This window comes from Schistocerca piceifrons, chromosome 1 (genome assembly GCF_021461385.2).
Source record: "Schistocerca piceifrons isolate TAMUIC-IGC-003096 chromosome 1, iqSchPice1.1, whole genome shotgun sequence".
Lineage (NCBI taxonomy): Eukaryota > Metazoa > Arthropoda > Insecta > Orthoptera > Acrididae > Schistocerca > Schistocerca piceifrons.
The window spans coordinates 29,500,392-29,519,500 of NC_060138.1; the positions used below are offsets into that span (position 1 = coordinate 29,500,392).

Consider the following 19,109-nt stretch of genomic DNA (forward strand, 5'->3'; position numbering starts at 1 on the left):
CGCAGTCAAACGGTGCCGCTGAACGATTGGTCAGGACTTTCAAGTCACAGATGTTGAAGTTTAAAGAGTCTCATTCTCGGGAGGACGCGTTATTGCTCTTTTTGTCCACATATCGCTCTCAGCCTCGAGATGGTCGCTCGCCAGCTGAGTTGCTCCACGGTCGTCCTCATCGAACCTTGATGTCTTTGCTACATCTGTCGCATCAGGTTCCTGTGCTGCGGCAGACACCTGCTTTTGCCCCACGCGACGTTGTCTATTATCGCAACTATCGAGGTTCACGGCGTTGGCTCGCAGGACGCATTCTTCACTGCCTCAGCCGCGCTATGTATCTGGTTTTGGTGGCCTCTGGTGAGGTGCGTCGGCATCTCAATCAGCTGCGCCTCTGTCGTCGCACGGGTTCTGCCACTCCCCGTCTGCTTTCAGCGAAGGTGCCGTCCGGTCAGCGCCCTGGGGACCCATCTACTGGCTCGCCTCAGCCCCAGGTGTTACCGACGATGCCTTCCCATTTGCCCCATGGCGACGCACTGCCACCGCCGCCGCCGCCGCCGCCGCCGCCTGTTCTCCCGCCGGCGACGCCCGCAGTGGACGCATCGCTGCAACCGCCGGGCGCCTCCCTGGGTCATGCACCGCCGATCGCTTCCCGTGACCCGTTGTCCTCCTCCATGGACTCCTTGCCCGCTCCGGACCACACAGCGTCTTCGCCTGTCGGGTGCCCCGACCAGATGGAGGTAAACCCTTCGGCCCCTCCAGTCTCTTTACGGGCGCATACACTGCACGTTGGCATGCACCCTGGACTAGGTTTTCAGGCGTTTCCTAGCTCCCCTCTGACCGAATGGCAGGGTGCTGGTGGCACAGCCTCGCCTGTTGTTAGGCTCCCCACCTCGTCGCATATGTCAACATGGGGTCCTCCCCACAGCGGGCGGAAACCTTATAACACAACCGTACGCCGATTTGCGGGGGAGGAATGTGGTGTCACCACCAGACACCACACTTGCTAGGTGGTAGCCTTTAAATCGGCCGCAGTCCGGTAGTATACGTCGGACACGCGTTTCGCCACTATCAGTGATAGCAGACCGAGTGCCGCCACACGGCAGGTCTAGAGAGTCTTCCTAGCACTCGCCCCAGTTGTACAGCCGACTTTGCTAGCGATGGTTCACTGACAAATTACGCTCTCATTTGCCGAGACGATAGGTAGCATAGACTTCAGCTACGTCACTTGCTACGAACTAGCAAGGCGCCATTATCATTTGCTATTTATCTTGTGATGCATGTACCATCAGACCGATGTTCACCAATTATGGATTAAAGTTAAGTATTCCAAAAGCTACCCACTTTTCTTGCTAGTATAATTACTTTACCTGTTCCAGACCCCACGCCAGCCTGCGTGAGCTTTAACGCGTGCCTTTTGGCTATCTCATAGTGGCTTGGCTGTCTTGTCAAGTCACAACAGAAGGTACCCGTGGCCGTGAGGTGGAAGACTGCAGAAGATGAAGTAGCGTTCGGGGCTGTCGGCCATGTAAGAGCTCAGCCAGGCTGTGGTCGCCCATGGGGGTGAAACGGTAAGAAGCCAGAAACTGGAGAAGTGCATCATCAGCAACAGAAGAAGTCAGGAGTTTCCACATCTGAGCCTTAAATGTGTGGGCCAGTCGTTCAACCTCTCCATTTGATTGTGGATGGAACGGCAGGGCCATGACATGCATAACACCATGACGAGCACAAAAATCCGCAAATTCGGAAGAGGCAAATTGCGGACCATTATCAGTAACAAGAGTAGAGGGAAGGCCTTCCAAAGAAAAAATGCGGGTGAGTGGTAGGCGGGCAGTGGTAGGCGACGTGCAACAGACAATGAAAGGAAAGTTAGAGTAGGTGCCAATTACGAGGAGCCAATAAGTACCTAAAAAAGGCCCCGCGAAGTCAACATGAATGCGCTTCCAGGGCGTCTCAGGCGAAGGCCACGGTGACAAAGATGACTTTGGGGCGGCGGCCTGCGGCGCACAAGGGCCGCAGGCAGCGACCATATGTGCTATTTCAGAGTTGATGCCAGGCCAGTACACATGACGGAGCGCCAGAGATTTTGTACAAGAGACGCCTCAGTGCCCTTGGTGAAGGAGGCGCAAGACCGAAGCACGCAAAGACGCAGGTACCACAACACGCAGCGAAGCACTGTCGGGTGGAAAGGAGGATAACACCATCCCTAGCCGTGAGGCGGTAGCGCAAAGCGTAGTAGTTCTGCAACGGATCAGAAGTGTAAGCGGACGGGCGATCTGGCAACCATTCTGAATAAAGCGTAAAACTCGGGAGAGGGTAGGGTAAGAACCCGTAGCAGCCGCTGGCCTGTCCCCAGTGATGGGGAACCCGTCCACAACCCGCTGCTCGGCAACATCCAGGTGGAAACACAAAAGTTCGTCCCTATCGAATGCCAGATCAGAATCCATGGGAAGGCGAGGCAGTGCATCACCATTCTCATGTTGAGCCGTCGGCCGGAAATGAATCTCATAATTGAAATGAGACAAGTAAAGACCCCAACGCCTGAGGCGGTGTGCAGCCTTGTCGGGAAGTGACGTTGATGGATGAAACAAGGAAACAAGTGGTTTGTGATCCGTAACAAGATGAAATTTTGAGCCATAGAGAAAAACACCAAACTTATGAAGAGCACAAATAATGGCCAAGGCTTCTTTTTAAATTTGAGAATACTTTTGTTAGGCATCCGTGAGCGTTTTGGAGGCTTAAGCAATGGGTTGTTCAGAGCCGTCAGAAAAATGGTGCGCAAGGACTACACCGACCCCGTATTGAGAGGCGCCTGTGGCAAGAACAAGATGTTGGCCAGGTCGGTAAGTAGCCAGGCACGGGGCCTGTTTCAGCATAGTCTTCAATTTCTGGAAAGCCGCATCGCATGACGCAGACCAGTGAAAAGGCACGTTTTTATGCAACAGGCGATGCAACGGCTGAGCCACCGAAGCCGCAGACGGTAAAAACTTGTAATAGTATGCTATTTTCCCCAAGAAGGCCTGCAGTTCCTTAACAGATGTAGGGCGAGGAAGGGTATTGATCGCAGCGACAGTTTGCTGAAGCGGATGAATACCATCCCGAGAGTGTAGAAACCCCAAGTACGTGATAGATGCCTGAAAAAATTGTGATTTCTGAAAATTACAGTTAAGACCGGCAGTCTGTAAGACATGAAAAAGTGTGCGGAGGTTCTGAAGATGTTCTTCAGTGGTGGAGCCAGTGACAACAATGTCGTCCATGTAATTGATACAACCAGGGACAGGGAGCAATAATTGTTCCAAGAATTGCTGAAAGAGAGCAGGGGCGCTAGCAACCCCGAAGGGTAAGCGTTGGTATTGATAGAGGCCGAAAGGCGTGTTAAGAACCAGAAACTGCCGGGAAGCAGCGTCAAGAGGAAGTTGATGATAAGCTTCTGACAGGTCAATTTTAGAAAAATACTAGCCTCCCGCAAGTTTAGTGAACATTTCTTCAGGTCGGGGCATAGGGTAAGTGTCGATGAGGCATTGTGCGTTTACAGTGGCTTTAAAATCGCCACAGAGACGATTATCACCATTGGGCTTAGCAACGACGACGACAGGAGAGGACCACTCACTGGAAGTGACAGGAAGCACGACCCCTGAAGCAGTGAGATGATCCAGCTCCCATTTTACCCGATCACGAAGGGCCACAGGAATGGGTCGAGCCCGAAAAAACTTAGGCTGAGCAGTGGGTTTCAGCGTGATATGGGCTTCAAAATCATTTGCACGGCCTAACCCAGGAGAGAAAAGGGACGAAAATGTCGTCGATAAGGAATCCAATTGAGGATAAGGAATAGCATCAGAGACGATATTGACAGAGTCATCTATGGAGAATACAAAAACACGTAAGGCATCGAAACCAAAAAGATTCTCTGCATTACTCTGGTCGACCACAAATATGGGAACAGTGCGAACGACGGATTTGTAAGATACCCCAGCATTAAATTGTCCCAAGAGAGAAATGTTCTGTTTATTGTACATCCGTAATTGCCGAGTGACAGGTGATAGGAGTGGAGAACCCAACTGAAGATACATCTGAGAATTAATTATAGTGGCAGCAGAACCAGTATCCACCTACATGCGAACATCCCGACCAAGGATTTGGACAGTGAGGAATAACTTCCCTGGAAGGGAGAAGTGCAATTGACAGACAACACAGAAGCAGAATCAGCGTCACGGTCATGAACATCATGTATGCGGTCGGATTTGCAAACGGCAGACACATGACCTTTCTTTTTGCAGTTGTGACACACAGCCCAATGTTGGGGACAATCCTCCCATGAATGTTGCGTAAAACACCACGGACATGAAGGACGTTGCCGGGGGTTTCGCTGCAGTTTCTTAGAGGGTTGTTTACGGTTAGGCCGAGACTGCACGTGGGAGCATACTGCGGCCGCGTCGACCGGCGGGGATGCACCGCACGTGTCAACAGCGCGCAGAGGTTGTATTTCCCCGACGTCACCCCACGCCTCTATTTGCGTCCCAGTGGGGTAAGAAATTTCAAAAGACTGTGCGATGGAGAGGACTTCATCTAGAGTCGGATTTGCCAACTGAAGGGCACGTTGCCAAACTTCTTTGTCGGGTGCCGACCGGATAATAGCATCCCGTACCATGGAATCGGCATTGGATTCTTTGTGTACGTCAGTAGCAAATTGACACTTTCGACGGAGGCCGTGAAGTTCAGCAGCCCAAGAGCGATAGGCTTGATGCGGTTGTTTTTGACAACGATAAAAGGCAACATGAGAGGCTACCACATGTGTTTGCTTTTGAAAATAGACAGACAGAAGTGAGCACATTTCAGCAAAGGACAAAGATGCAGGATCTTTCAAAGGAGCCAATTGCGACAACAACCGATACATTTGAGGTGAAGTCCATGAAAGGAACAGAGACAAACATTTTTGTTCGTCCGTGACATGAAATGCCACGAAGTGCTGTCGAAGACGTTTTTCGTAATCAGACCAGTCTTCCACCATCTCGTCATAAGGAGGAAAAGGAGGAACAGACAACAACAAGAAACGCCCCGCATTTGATGCCGCGACGAAATCGCAAATTGCCGATGTTAGAAGCGTTTGCTGTTCAATGAGACCTTACAATAGTTGCTCGACAGTAGCCATGGAAACTTGTGGGTCAACGGTGAAAAGGAAAAATCCACTACCTCGTCGCCAATTGTTGTAACGTCAAGTTGAACACATATATTTCAAAACAACACAACACATATAAGTCACTGAGCAAGTTGACAAAGCAAGACATGTGAACACGGTAACATTCGAATGAGCCCTGAGTCCAAGTCTAGCGGCTGCTGGCTGGCTGGCCGCTTAGGTGGCGCGGCTGCTGCATGGCTGGCAGACAGCGCCACATGTAGAGGACGTGTGTAATTGCATGGCGGCACTTTGAATGATCGGCGAGTCACAACACTAATGTTGAAGATTTATGGAATAATTTACACACGTGTTGGACTGCAATATCTGCAAAAACACTACAAAATCTAATGTCCAGAATGCCAAGAGTTTGTACAGCTTTCTAAGGGCAACAGGTGGTTTCTATGAAGAGGCTAAGTCTAAACCAAAATGTATTGTACTTCATGATGATGAGAGAAAACATTTTTTGTGGTGTCACCGCCAGACACCACACTTGCTAGGTGGTAGCTTTTAAATCGGCCACGGTCCGGTAGTATACGTCAGACCCGCGTGTCGCCACTGTCAGTGATCGCAGACCGAGCGCCACCACACGGCAGGTCTAGAGAGTCTTCCTAGCACTCGCCCCAGTTGTACAGCCGACGTTGATAGCCATGGATCACTGACAATTACGCTCTTATTTGCCGAGACGATAGTTAGCATAGCCTTCAGCTACATTGGCTACGACCTAGCAAGGCGCCATTACCATTGTATAGTGAAATGGAGATTATATCTGTACAAGAGCGATGTACACCGATTATGGATTAAAGTTAAGTATTCCAGAAGCTACGTACTTTTCTTTATAGCATTCATTACGTATCCTGTTTCAGACCTCACGCCAGCCTGTGTGAGTTTAAGCGCGTGCCTTTCGGTTTCCTCTCATTGTGTCTAGGTTGTCTTGTCTAGACACAACATTTTTGGTTGGTCTATTTAGTTTGTATGAAGTGTTTGAAAACTGAAATAAAGGATATAGTTCTCATCACAGACAATCGAAAACTTTTGACCAGTAGTGTATGTTCAACAATTTGTGACAATACACATGAGGTTGGTATCTAGTTATTGAGTCAGCAACATGTTGCTTGTATGATCTGAACGACTTTTTGATTAAAATAGTGTGGAACAAGACAGCTTTAACATTAACACATTATTTTTCAGTCATATTACTCATAAATATTAGTTTTTCCTAAGCTACCAATTTTTAAATAAAAATTCATCTACAAAAGTGAAGGAGTTGTCCACAAGAAATGATTTACCATCCGAACTGCCATTTTCCTTTTCTGAAGAAAGCTTTGGTCAAAAGCTAAATGTGTAACTTGTCTTTTCGTTGTTCCTGTGTGCAACTCCACATTTCATCTTTAGAGTTGCAATCTACCCTTTCCTTACATTATTCTAGGGGACACATACATATCATTATGCATAAATGTACAACAGATCAAAGGATAAAATACAGTGTAAGCAATGTGGTTGCTTTTACTGGCTATTTCAGATGTTACATGCAATTATGCTGGCAGGACTTTAGTCAGTTCTTATGAAGAGCTGTATGCACTAGGAGTTGAATCCAGCACACTATGATGTGTGTGTGACTCATGGGGAAGGATTTTTTTTAATGCACAATTATTTTACAAAGACTGGATGACTTGTTAATGATTATTCTATATGTAAGCGTGTCACAGGAAAATTCATTCAAAAAACCTAACCTTCATGTTGCAAAATGTACAGTGCTGCTGATAAGACATATATGAAAGGAACACAGCTTTCAGGAGTAACAGTTCCTTCATCAAGTAGGAGAGAGAGATATTAGAGAAAGTTAAAAGGGCAAACCCTAGGATGAGTGACCTGCCTTCCTTGTAAACTTACTCAACATATCCATTTCTCCTGTCCAATGAAGAAATCATTAGTTCCAAAAGGTAAGGTAATGTTCCCCCTTACTTTTACAGGTGCCTTATCAACAATACCATACATTTCACTTCCTGAAGGTCGTTATATAGCTATTATGTCATCACTCATTTTTACGATTCCTTGCAATAGTATGGGTAACTGCCTATCACCTTGTCTTTCCTGTCGTGTTCTGATAGAAGCCAGTATGGGGCAGGGCTTCAGAGTTACAGATGTGTACAGACAATACTCTCTGCCAAAACATTTACAGAGCACATTATTGAGGTTTTTGTAGCTATTGTATGAACAGTTAGCCATACAACATTGATTTAATTTTTAACCTGGGAGATGTCTTTCTGGTTGTTTAATATTTCACTATGACCAATGTCCAGCACTGTCAAATAGTGAGGTACACTACAGCAGACTACTAGCACCTGACAGAACTACTCACTGATGCCAGCAAGATGTTATGAAACCTAAAGGTCAAAACGAAATTTTGTTATTGGAACTAATGGACTCTTAAATTTTAAATCAATTGGTGTGATTCATGATGATGTACGATTCTTTTTTTTTCCAAATTGAAGTTTTGGTCAGGGTGAACTGACTGAAGCAAATGGCTTCTGATATTTATGTAAACTACTGCAGTGGAGAACAAGTTGTTATACAGACAGTCACAAGTCTGCATCTACTTCACATTTTTATATTTAAGAATGTTGTTAGAACATCTACCAAAGCAGTAAGAGCTCTAAAAACTCACTGTTGCTTTTTCTCCAATCCAAAAATATATCTGCCAGGATAAAGAACCAGTCTCATCAATTATTGTTTTAAGAACAATGTAACAATCTCCTTCATAAAACTTCCCATGCACAGCTTCTTCAATTTGATTGGGAAGAAAATTTTCTATTTCCCAAATTGTTACGCCAGGTATCTGTCCAGCATCTTCATCAAAGATTTCAGAATAATCCAAAGGTGGTTTCTCAAGACTTTCATCCCAGCGCTTAGGTCTGGAAAAAAAAAAAGACAACCATCATGAAAATCTGAGAGTTTACATCAATAAATTTTATTTACTAGTAGTTAAATCATAAATTAAACCTAAGCTCACAAGAAAGTAAGTAAGATAAACAATATGTCTACTGTCAAGTGTACATGCACCATTGGTATCAGAAAGAGCATCAAGTATTTTCTAAAGATAAGGATTTGAGTCTTCACAAATTGCAGCTGGGTGAATTTCTCTCAAACGAAAACTACAGATAATTTCAGGCTTGGCATCTCAACATCAAAATCATCACTATTGAAACAATGCGCAAACTCACTCAACAATTCATTTATCTCTTGTATATACTCAATTGTCTCATGATCATGACGGCAAAACCCAAAATTTTTTGGGAGTCTGTTGTGTTGGTCTACGGCTTCCATCCAGTCACTCACTAACAAGTCTTGTCATGTCTAAGAAATCATTCATGCAGGAGAATTATACAAATATAACATCACTTGACCATCACACAGGGTCCCATGTGGATGACTTAGTAATAAACATACCTGGCATACAGGAATAACTGAAAGAATTGAAAACAGGTAGGTCACCAGGTCTTGATGGAATCTAAATTCGGTTTTACAAAGAGTACTCCACAGCATTGGATCCTTACTTAGCTTGCATTTATTGTGAATCTCTCACCCAGTGCAAAAAAAGTGCAAGTGATTCCTTTATATAAGGAGGGTGAAAGAATGGACCACAAAATTACAGACCAATATCCTTAACATCAGTTTGCTGCAGAATCCTAGAACATATACTGGTTTGAATACAATAAATTTCTTAGAGACTGAGAAGCTTCTGTCCATCTACAGCATGGATTTAGATAGCACTGTTTGTGTGAAACTCAGCTTTCCCTCTTCTCATGTGTTATACTGCGAACTACGGATAAGGGCAGCAGCCAGATTCCATATTCCTACATTTCTGAAATGCATCTGACATGGTAGCCCATCACAGACTGTTAACAAAGATATGAGCATACGGATATGTGACTGGCTCGAAGACTTCTTAAATAACTGAATCCAGTCTGTTGTCCTTGTTGGTGAGTGTTTATCAGAGACAAGGGTCTCATCAGGAGTGCCCCAGGCCGACTGACAGGATCCCTATTATTTTCTAGATACAGTACATAAATAATCTGGCAAGCAGGATGAGCAGAAATCTGTACCTGTTTGCTAAAACTGACAAAGTTTCAGAACTACTAAAGTCACCTTAGAGTCATCTTTTAGAGTTAAAGCTAACAAAGACCAAAAATTTTACTACCACAACTGTGCTGTGAAAGAAAAAACAATAAGTTAATTTTATTGCTTTCTATGTTTTTGTACATTAAAAACAGTTTCAGAATCACAGTGCTAATACATGAATAATGACTGGAATAAAAAAAAATAATAAGTGAAGTCCACAGAGTAAATTACATCACAATGTGTGATAGCTGACACTAAATATAAGTAACAGTTATGTAATGCACAGAAGTATAGCCAAGTATCCTTTAGTTTTCGAGGGTAGGACCAGAATAGATGGTCTTGTTCACAAACCTTAGTGTAACTAACTACATATTGACAATGTAGGAAAAGACACAGTGCTACTTACCATAAAGATAGCACACTAAGTTGCACACAGGCACAATTAAAAGACACTTACACATAAGCTTTTGGCCACAGCCTTCAATGGAAAAAGTGAAACACACGCCATTCATTAACACAAGCAAGCACACCTCACACACACGTGACTGCCAACTCCAGCAGATGGGTTGTGGCCCAGGCTGCGAGAGTTGGAGGTTATACGTGCACGAGGTGTGCTTGCTTGTGTGGATGAATGGTGTGTGTTTCCCATTTTCCGACGAAGGCTGTGGCCAAAAGCTTACATGTAAGCATCTTTTAATTGTGCCTGTGTGCAACTTAGCCTGTTATCTTTACGGTAAGTAGCAATCTATCTTTTCCTACCTGAAGTTTCCACTGTTTAATTATGTACTGAACAAACAACGAAGCTTATTTTCTACAACACACTGCCAGATGGCTAACAAAATTCCATCACACCCAGATTATCTGGTTGGGATCCCTAGAAAGTAACAATCTACATCTAAATCTACATCTGTACCTTGCTAACCACTGAGAAGTGCATGGTAGAGAGTACACCCCATTGTACCTATTATTAGGGTTTCTTCCCACTCCATTCAAGTATGGGACATAGGAAGAGTGGTTGTTTGAATGCCTCTGTGCATGCTGTAATTATTCTAATCTTGTCTTTATGATCTCTATGTGAGCAATGTGTAGGGGAGTGTAGTATATTCATAGAGTCATCATTTCAAGGCAGTTCTCGAAACTTTGTTAGTAGACTTTCTTGGGATAGTTTCCACCTATCTTCAAGAGTCTGCCAGTTCAGATTCTTCAGCATCACTCTAACACTCTCCTACAGGTCAAACAAACCTGTGATCGTTCATGATACCCTTCTCTGTATATGTTCAGTATCCCCAGTTAGACCCATTTGGTACACGTTTTACACAATTTAGGAATATTATAGAATGAGCTGCATGAGTGATTTGTAAGCAATCTCCTTTGTAGACTGGTTGCACTTCCCCAGTGTTCTACCTACAAACCAAAATCTACCACCTGCCTTACCCACAACTGAGCCTATGTGATCGTCCCATTTCATAGGATAAAGTGTTACAACCAGGTACTTGTATGAGTACAACCAGGTACTTGTATGTGTTGACCAATTCCAACTGTGAACCATTCATATTACAGTCATAGGATACTTTTTTTTGTTTTGTGAAGTGCATAATTTAACATTTCTGAACATTTAAACCAAGTTGCCCTTCTTTGCACCACTTTGAAATCTTACTGAATATTTGTGCAGCTTCTTTCAGACAGTAATTTATTACAGGTAACTGCATCATCTGCAAAAAGTGAGAGATTCCTATTGTCTGCAATGTCATCAATATACTGCATGAACACCTAGGGACCAAACACACTTCTCTGGGACACAACTGAAGTTACTTCACATCTGATGATGACCCTCCATCCAACATAACTTCTGTGTCTTTCCTACCAAAAACTCTTCAATCCAGTCACAAATATCACTTGATACCCCATATATTCGTACTTTTAACAGTAAGTGTAGATGTGGTACCAAGTCAAATTCTTTTTGTAAATGAAGAAATACTGCATCTATCTGACTGCCTTGATCCAAAGCTTTCTTTATGTAATGGAAGAAACATGAGAGATGGGTTTCATGTGATTGATATTTCTGGAATTCATACTGGCTGGCACAGAGAAGGTCACTCTGTTTGAGATATCTCACTATGTTTGAGCTTAGATTATGTTCTAAGATTCTACAACAAACTGATGTCAAGGATGTTGGGCAGTAGTTTCATGAATCACTTCTACTACCATTCTTGTAAATGGGTGTGATATGCTTTCTTCAAGCTACTGGACACTATTTTTTGTTCAAGGGATTTATGAAAGATTATAGTTATAAGTAGGGGCTGCCCCTAATTCAGTATAGAATCTAATAGGGATTCCACTGGGCCCTGGAGCTTCAATCAACAACACTAACATTATCAACCATTTCACTCATCTTTTCAAGGGTATGAGGAATAAAGTGGCGGAATTCTCCTAGGTTTCCCATGTCGAGGGACATTTGAAAATAGAGTACAGAATTTCAGCTTTTCAAACAGTGGAAAATCCAGTATGGAATGTAACAATACCAGAGAAGGAACATTGCAACTCACCCCACACACACACACACACACACACACACACACACACACACACACACTCATGCAAACGCAACTTGCACACATGTCTGCAGTCTCAGAGAGCTAAACTACACGGTGAGCAGCAACACCAGTGTATGATGGGAGTGGCGACTGGATGGGGGGAAGGAGGAGACTGTGACGGGGAGGGGGAGGGGGAGGGATAGTATGGTGGGAATGGCGGACAGTCACGTGTTGCAGTTCAGACAGAGGGCAGAAGAGAAGGTGCGGGGGACGGGGGGGGGGGGGGGGGGGGGGGGGGGGGGTTTAGGGTGTAGTAGTGGTAAGGAGAGAAATAAAAAGAAATTAAAAGATTGGATGTGGTGGTGAAATGACTGCTGTGTAGTGCTGGAATGGGAACAGGCAAGGGGCTGGATGGGTGAGGACAGTGACTAACAAAGGTTGAGGCCAGGAGGGTTAAGGGAATGTAGGATGCATTGCAGGGAAAGTTCCCACCTGCACAATTCAGAAAAGCTGGTGTTGCTGGGAAGGAACCATATGGCACAGGCTGTGAAGCAGTCATTGAGATGAAGGATATCATGTTTGGCAGTGCATTCAGCAACAGGGTGGTCCACTTGTTTTTTGGCCACAGTTTGTTGGTGGCCGTTCATGTGGACAGACAGCTTGTTGGTTGTCATGCCTGCATAGATGCAGTATTTCCAAACAGCATTTGACTCAGTATCACACCAGTGCTTTTTCTGTCAAAAGTACAATCATATGGGATCTCTAGTGAAATTTATGACTGGATTGAGGAGCTTTTGATAGCGAGGACACAGCATGTGTGAATGGATAGTGTGTAATCATCAGATGTAAAAGTAACTTCAGGTATGCCTCAGGGAAGTGTGTTGGATGGGACCCTTGAAGTACATATTGTATATTAATGACCTTACAGACAATATTAATAATAACCTCAGATTTTTTGCAGATGATGCAGTTATCTATAACGAAGTACTGTCTGAAAGAAGCTACATAAATATTTAGTCAGATATTGATAAGATTTCAAAGTGATCCAAAGGTGGGTAACTTGTCTTAAATGTTCAAAAACGTAAAATTGTGCACTTCACAAAATGAAAAAAGAAAAACATAGTTCCTATGATTATAATGTCAATGAGACACAGTTAATGTAGGCCAACTCATACAAATTCCTGGATATAAAATGGAATGACCACATAAGGTTAGTCATGGGTAAAGCACGTAGTACGCTTTGGCTTATCAGTAGAATACTGGGAAAACGCAATGAGTCTACAAAGGAAATTGCTTACGAATCACTTGTGTGACCCATTCTAGAGTATTGCTCAAGTGTGTAGAACACACATCAAACAGGACTAACAGAGGATACTAAACATATACAGAGAAGTGTAGCATCAATGGTAATAGCTTTCTTTGACATATGGGAGTGTCACGGAAATTCTGATGAAACTGAACTTGCAGATTCCTGAAGACAGGCGTAAACTACGCCGAGAAAGTTTTCGAACAAAGTTTCAAGAACTGGCTTCAAAGGATGCCTCTAGGAATATACTTTAACTCCCTATATAGGACTCACACAGGGATTGTAAGGCCAAGATTAGAACAATTACAATATGTACACTCCTGCACTCCGTGTATGAATGGTACATGAAGAAACTCTAATAACTGGTACAACTGGATGTATTCTCTGCCATGCACTTCATGATGGTTCACATAGAATAGATGCAGATGTAGAAGCAGAAGATAAGGATGCAGATATTAAATTCCAGAGATATAAATTTTGTGCGCCACTATAAGCAGAACATTAAAAAATATATGAAGAGACACAAAAATTAAATTCTGGGATAAAAGCTACACATGTTCTATTGTAAGGCACTGAATCCTGGGTTATGGAGAGAAAAGATTCCAGCCATGTTTAGGTGGATGAAATGGAATGTTTATCAGCAGTCAAAGTCTACTATAGGGTGGACATGATTCCTAATGAAAACGTTAGACAAGAGCTGATTATTTTTACAGCAAATGACAAAATAGAAGAACGCATACAAAACTGGGAGGAAAATGTAGAATGAATGGAAGAAACAGGGATTTGACAGATTACCTTACCATACAAACACAAAGGAAAGAGGCACACAGGATGACCAGTTAAAAAATGAAACTGAGGACAGAACGGGCTGACAGGCCTAATCTGTAAAAGTGCACAAGAATACGAAGAAGAAAATATGTGAAGTAAAAATAATTTCCATGTAGATAAGCATCCCTGTCAAGTCTACCATCCACAGAAAAGTTTTATATTCTACTGCAAATTTAATTTTCTGCTCCTGACACGCATTGTTATGTGCAAACGACATGCTGTGATATGTATGGTATTTGCATGCCAAAGTCATACACTTCAAGTTCTGTACTACAACAGTACATGATATTTATCATTTGAGGATGTTTATCATCACGTTTCCAGGGCAAATTCATTCTAATTCCATGACATATGTTCATTTTAACACAAGCAATTGTTTGAGCTCATTTTAACATTAGTCCAAAACAATGGTATGAGTTCATTTGGCAGTTAATAATTACATATCACTCCCCTGATATATGAGCTATTTGCTGCAATGTCAGCATCCTGCTGACCGTATTTAAGTCTCTTCTGTGTCTTGTACTGTACTTATGAATTTGTGCACTCCTATTCATAGATCTGCTGTTATTGGTCACAAACCTGAGGTATCATCTTGTAAATAATGAGGAAAGATTAGTGGGAGGAGTTTAAACCTTGTTAAATAAACTGAGGTACATCTGGCACTGGATGGTAGCATCCTGTCTGAGGGTCCCTTGCCTGGGTCACTGTGAAGACATCAGTCGTATCTGTGACTGGGAAGGTATGGTGCCAGTGATAGAAGAGACAAACCTGTAGTCTGTACTGAAGAAGTGCATCTATAAAAGGCTTTTGACTCCACATTAGGAGTGGCCATATTTAAATAAAGGAAGGGAACGGGAACACATCACTGATATTTTTCAAGACAATCTTATGACTGTACTCAGTCTTTAATCAGATTCCAGAGTAAGTTACTCAGTTCAGTCTCTGATGGGGACAACGCTGAGAGAATCTTCGGAATGCAGAGATCAGTCTAAACCATCCACAGGTGAGACTACAAATGATGGACACATGGGTCTTGTGGTTGGGTTTTACAGTTTGGGCATGAGGAATGAATGTGGAGAGTGGTTAGTGCAGTAACAATTTATTTTCTGTAATATTCACATCACTAAACATGGATTTCTCCTGGTGATAGCATTAGAAATCAGATGATTTCATTTTGGTGAGGAAACATTAGCATACTCCCAGATTGGGAGATCTATCCTGGTGCAGTCTATGGCAGTGACCACACAATGCTATCCACGAAAATGTGGATGAAACTGAAATTGTTCAAGAAGATAAGAATAAGACAGGTTCATATTACAGATAAAATTATCTCAAAGAGTTTGGAGAAAGAATAAGACCCAAACTCAAACACATAACGGTGGAAGTATGATAAGGAAATAAAATGAGAAATCAGCCATGGGTGAGTAGAAATGGTTAAGCTCACTACGATGTGGCAGAAACAGGCAATATCAAAAACAACAAAACGTGCTTGGCGGAATCACTAGTGTTCCCTTTGTTCTTGTACAACTGTGAGACCTGGACCATGAAAGCTAAGGACAAGAGTTGAATTGATGCCTTCAAGATGTGTTTTTGGCTGCAGATGTTACGTGTACCAAGGACAGCACAAAGAACCAATGCTTCCATTATAAAGAAACTAAGCATCACAAGATTTTTATCTTCCCATGTCAGCCAAAGATACTTCCAGTTGTTTGGGCACATTTTGAGAAAAGTGGGGAATCATTTTGAAGAGATGATCTCACAAGGCAAAATCTAAAGCAGAACCACAGTGGTGAAGACATTTAGTTTAGATAAAATTACTTCAGAAATGAGGTCAGAACACTCATCAATGGACGAAGGGCTAATGACGACATTTAGTAACTTCATGTCTTCTTTCAAGAAAATTATTATTGGTAACATACAGATAGCAAAAATAATGATAATAATAAAAGTAGTAACATGTTTTAATGATCTTCTCAACTTTATTTTCACCATAACTAAAAAATTCTATAAATGTAATTCTCCATTTTCTACTGACAAACAGCCCACGGGTGTACTACCAGTTCATAGTGTCCAACGGGCACAATATTTCAATGGTCAGACATGTCATTGTTGGGTGTGAGGTGTGTTGATGAACTGAGCTGCTGGGTGTATGTCGCTGATGTAAATTCCCCCCCCTAAATCAGCTATTATCTATCTGACAACATGCAGCTGAGAGGTGATACAGTTTCAGTTCTGAAGAGGAGATTTAACTTTTCTCCCACCCATAAGTTCACACCAGTCATGGACATCATCATCACAGTTGAACAAGCTGCAGTGCAACCACCACCAGAAACAGCCGAAGAAGTATATCACGAAACTTGCATTCTGACAAGAACTACGACTAAAAAGTCAAACATTACCAGCAGAGAGAGAGTGGATATTCGGGACACAAGAGAGCGATCTGAGATTGTTATCTTACCTGCTGACAAATGCAACACTACTTTTGTTCTCTCCCACAAGGGCTACACTGAGAAGATGCTGGGTCTGATAGATGATGACACCTAAAGGACAATAAATGCTGATCCCACCAAGAAGGTGGAGAACAAGACAGGGCACTTGTAAAGGACTCAGGACTCAGAGTTATCAGAGGTGGTCATCAAGAAATTGTTAGCACAAAGGTCTGTACCACCACGACTTTATGGACTCCCCAAGGTCCACAAAGATGCGAGTGCCGATACACCCCACTGTCAAAAACATCACGACTCCAACATATTTGGTGGCAAAATACTTGTCAGAAATACTAAGCCCTGATGTGGATAAATGCCCACATCCCATCTGCAATTCTGTATATTTTGTGAAATGCCTCAACAACATTAGGCTGAAGGACTCAGATATGGTGAGCTCTGACACCGGTTTGCTGCTCACCAAAGTGCCTCTACAAGCATCTCTAGAGCTCTTTGGTCAGAAATTCAATGGGAAGATCACTGACCTTTTCAGGCATGTCCTTACCACCATCCATTTTCTATTTAATGGGGAATACTGTGAACACACGGAAAGATTCACAATTGGCAGTCGCTGCAAATTTGTATACGAAACACTTTGAGGATGAGGCCCTGGCGTCACACACTATGTAGACCAAAGAACAAGGAAGACTACTATTGCTGGACGTCACGATTAAGAGGAGCATACGGTACCCCAGGCCATCGTGTGTACTGGAAGAAAACACACATTCACCTGTATTTGCAAGCAGACCATTGCCACCACCCTTCACAGAGGAATGGGGTACTGAAAACACTAGTATACAGGCTGCACCCAATGTAGTGGAACTGTACAGCACTCGTGGCTGCCGCAACGCGGTTGTGAAGTGGGGCCGAGGCAGATTCAGATAAGTTTTTACAGTCTGGGTATAATTTATGGCTTTGTACTTTTAGTTTGACGATGTCCACTACGGACAAACGGTAGTGACTTTTATTCTGAAGAAGGCTGGGTTATCCCGACTGAGACCTAGGTAAATCTAGGTAATCTGTGCAACTGAGGCTGTCGATTTTTAAAATTAAATTTAATCTCTACAGAGGTGTTGGCATTCTCCCTCTGTTGATATGCACAGTCCAGGGCAGAAAAGCAATTGGCGGTGTGCACCGGTGACACGGAGGTCGGCTAGGCGAGGGTATCACCCGGCAATAGCGTCGAAGAGAATCTCCAAGTCGGTGAGAGAGAAGACCGTTTGCCTTTGTCGGACTTCTCAGAGCCTTTCCAGTTGGCAGAGGAACACTTAGATGTTTGTTGGCTGGAAGGATGTAGGAAGTCTTCGTGGGAGTATTCCTCCTGTTCTTTCCTGCGTGTCACTTGTGTAGCTGGTGACTTCACCCTGGGAGGTGAACATTCGGTGGCTCGATGCACAGTCGGACAAGGAGACAGCGATGCTAGCACGACACTGGGTGATTTCACAACCGCAGTGCCGAATATGAAGTTGCACGTCCTCCACCGAGCGAGATGCAGCAATAACAGTACTGTAAGAGCCAGATGGTAGAACACGCAGAGTCTGCGACTAGCCAATAACTTGCGAGTGACTTTTTCCTTTACCAGGATCTCCTAAACAGTCCACTCATCTAGATACACGGAACAATCGCAGGAGGCAGCGGCACGGTCGCCATTGCAGAGAAGGGAACAAGAGGGCAGGCAATTGCCCTCGTGAGCATCCCGAGCAGAGGTTACACGTCTGACCAGGTGTCAACGAGACATTTGAGTGTGGTTGAAACGATAATACCGGTAGCAGCGCATCGGCTTCGGAATGTACGGTCAGACTGTGATAACTTCACAGATTGCTTTGATCTCGGATGGAAGTATCACTCTATCAAAAGGTGAGAAAAAGAGTCTGTGTGGCACTAAGGATGCACTACCTCTTTCATCACGTGACGGATGGCAATGTCTCCCTGATCGGAGAGGCATGTATGGATTTCTGCCACTGTCAGACCACTGAGCAGCCTAGTGCAAATAACAGCACAGGGAGAATTCGAGAGTTCTATGGGCCTCGACACGAATAGAATAGCCGTGGAGAAGCGAAGCAGCAAGCAGTTATTGTGCTCGAGAATCAGAAGTATTCTCCAAAAGCAAAGTGCCATTGCGTAAGAGAGAGCAAGATTTCACAGGGCCAGCAATTGCATCAACTCCTTTCGGAATAAGGAATGGATTTATTGTTGCAAAGGGTTGTTGACTGTCTCGAGTACGTGAAACTGTGAGGAACAGTGGTGCAGACGGGAGGGTCTTTGAATCGGGAGCTCCATTCCATTTACATTTGGTACACGTGGACTGTAAAGATAATGATTGGCTCATTGCGAGAAAATCCCTCACGACTGGCAGCGTCTCCATAGCGCACTCCTTCCAACTGGGGGTCCCTCTCAGAGGGGGCCTCACCCAATTTAGGCGATCATTCACACCTCAGGTCACACCTCCCAAACACCTGGCAGAGGGACCAATTGGCAATTTGGGATGGTTGCTGCTCAGGCAATCACCCCTCCCTGGGCCTGGCCTGTACCATGGGTACATTTGAGCCCTAGCTGTTGACCCAGGGCTGGGAATTACGCGTTATTCAGTCACCTGTTACGCATCAGACATGTAGGCCTGCCTTCAGGAGAGCACAGGGAGGAGAGGGGGTGGGGGGGGGGGGAGGAGGAGGAGG

At 43.8% G+C, this 19,109-nt stretch overlaps 1 protein-coding gene across 1 annotated transcript in view; it reads right to left on the reverse strand.

Moving 5' to 3' along the window:
* Nucleotides 1-19,109, reverse strand: part of LOC124783127 (protein flightless-1) — a 183,289-nt gene that overhangs the window by 88,400 nt on the left and 75,780 nt on the right. Inside the window, exon 10 of the mRNA XM_047253997.1 lies at nucleotides 7,830-8,076. Within this exon, the coding sequence (XP_047109953.1) occupies nucleotides 7,830-8,076 (247 nt within the window). The remainder of the gene's footprint in view (nucleotides 1-7,829; nucleotides 8,077-19,109) is intronic.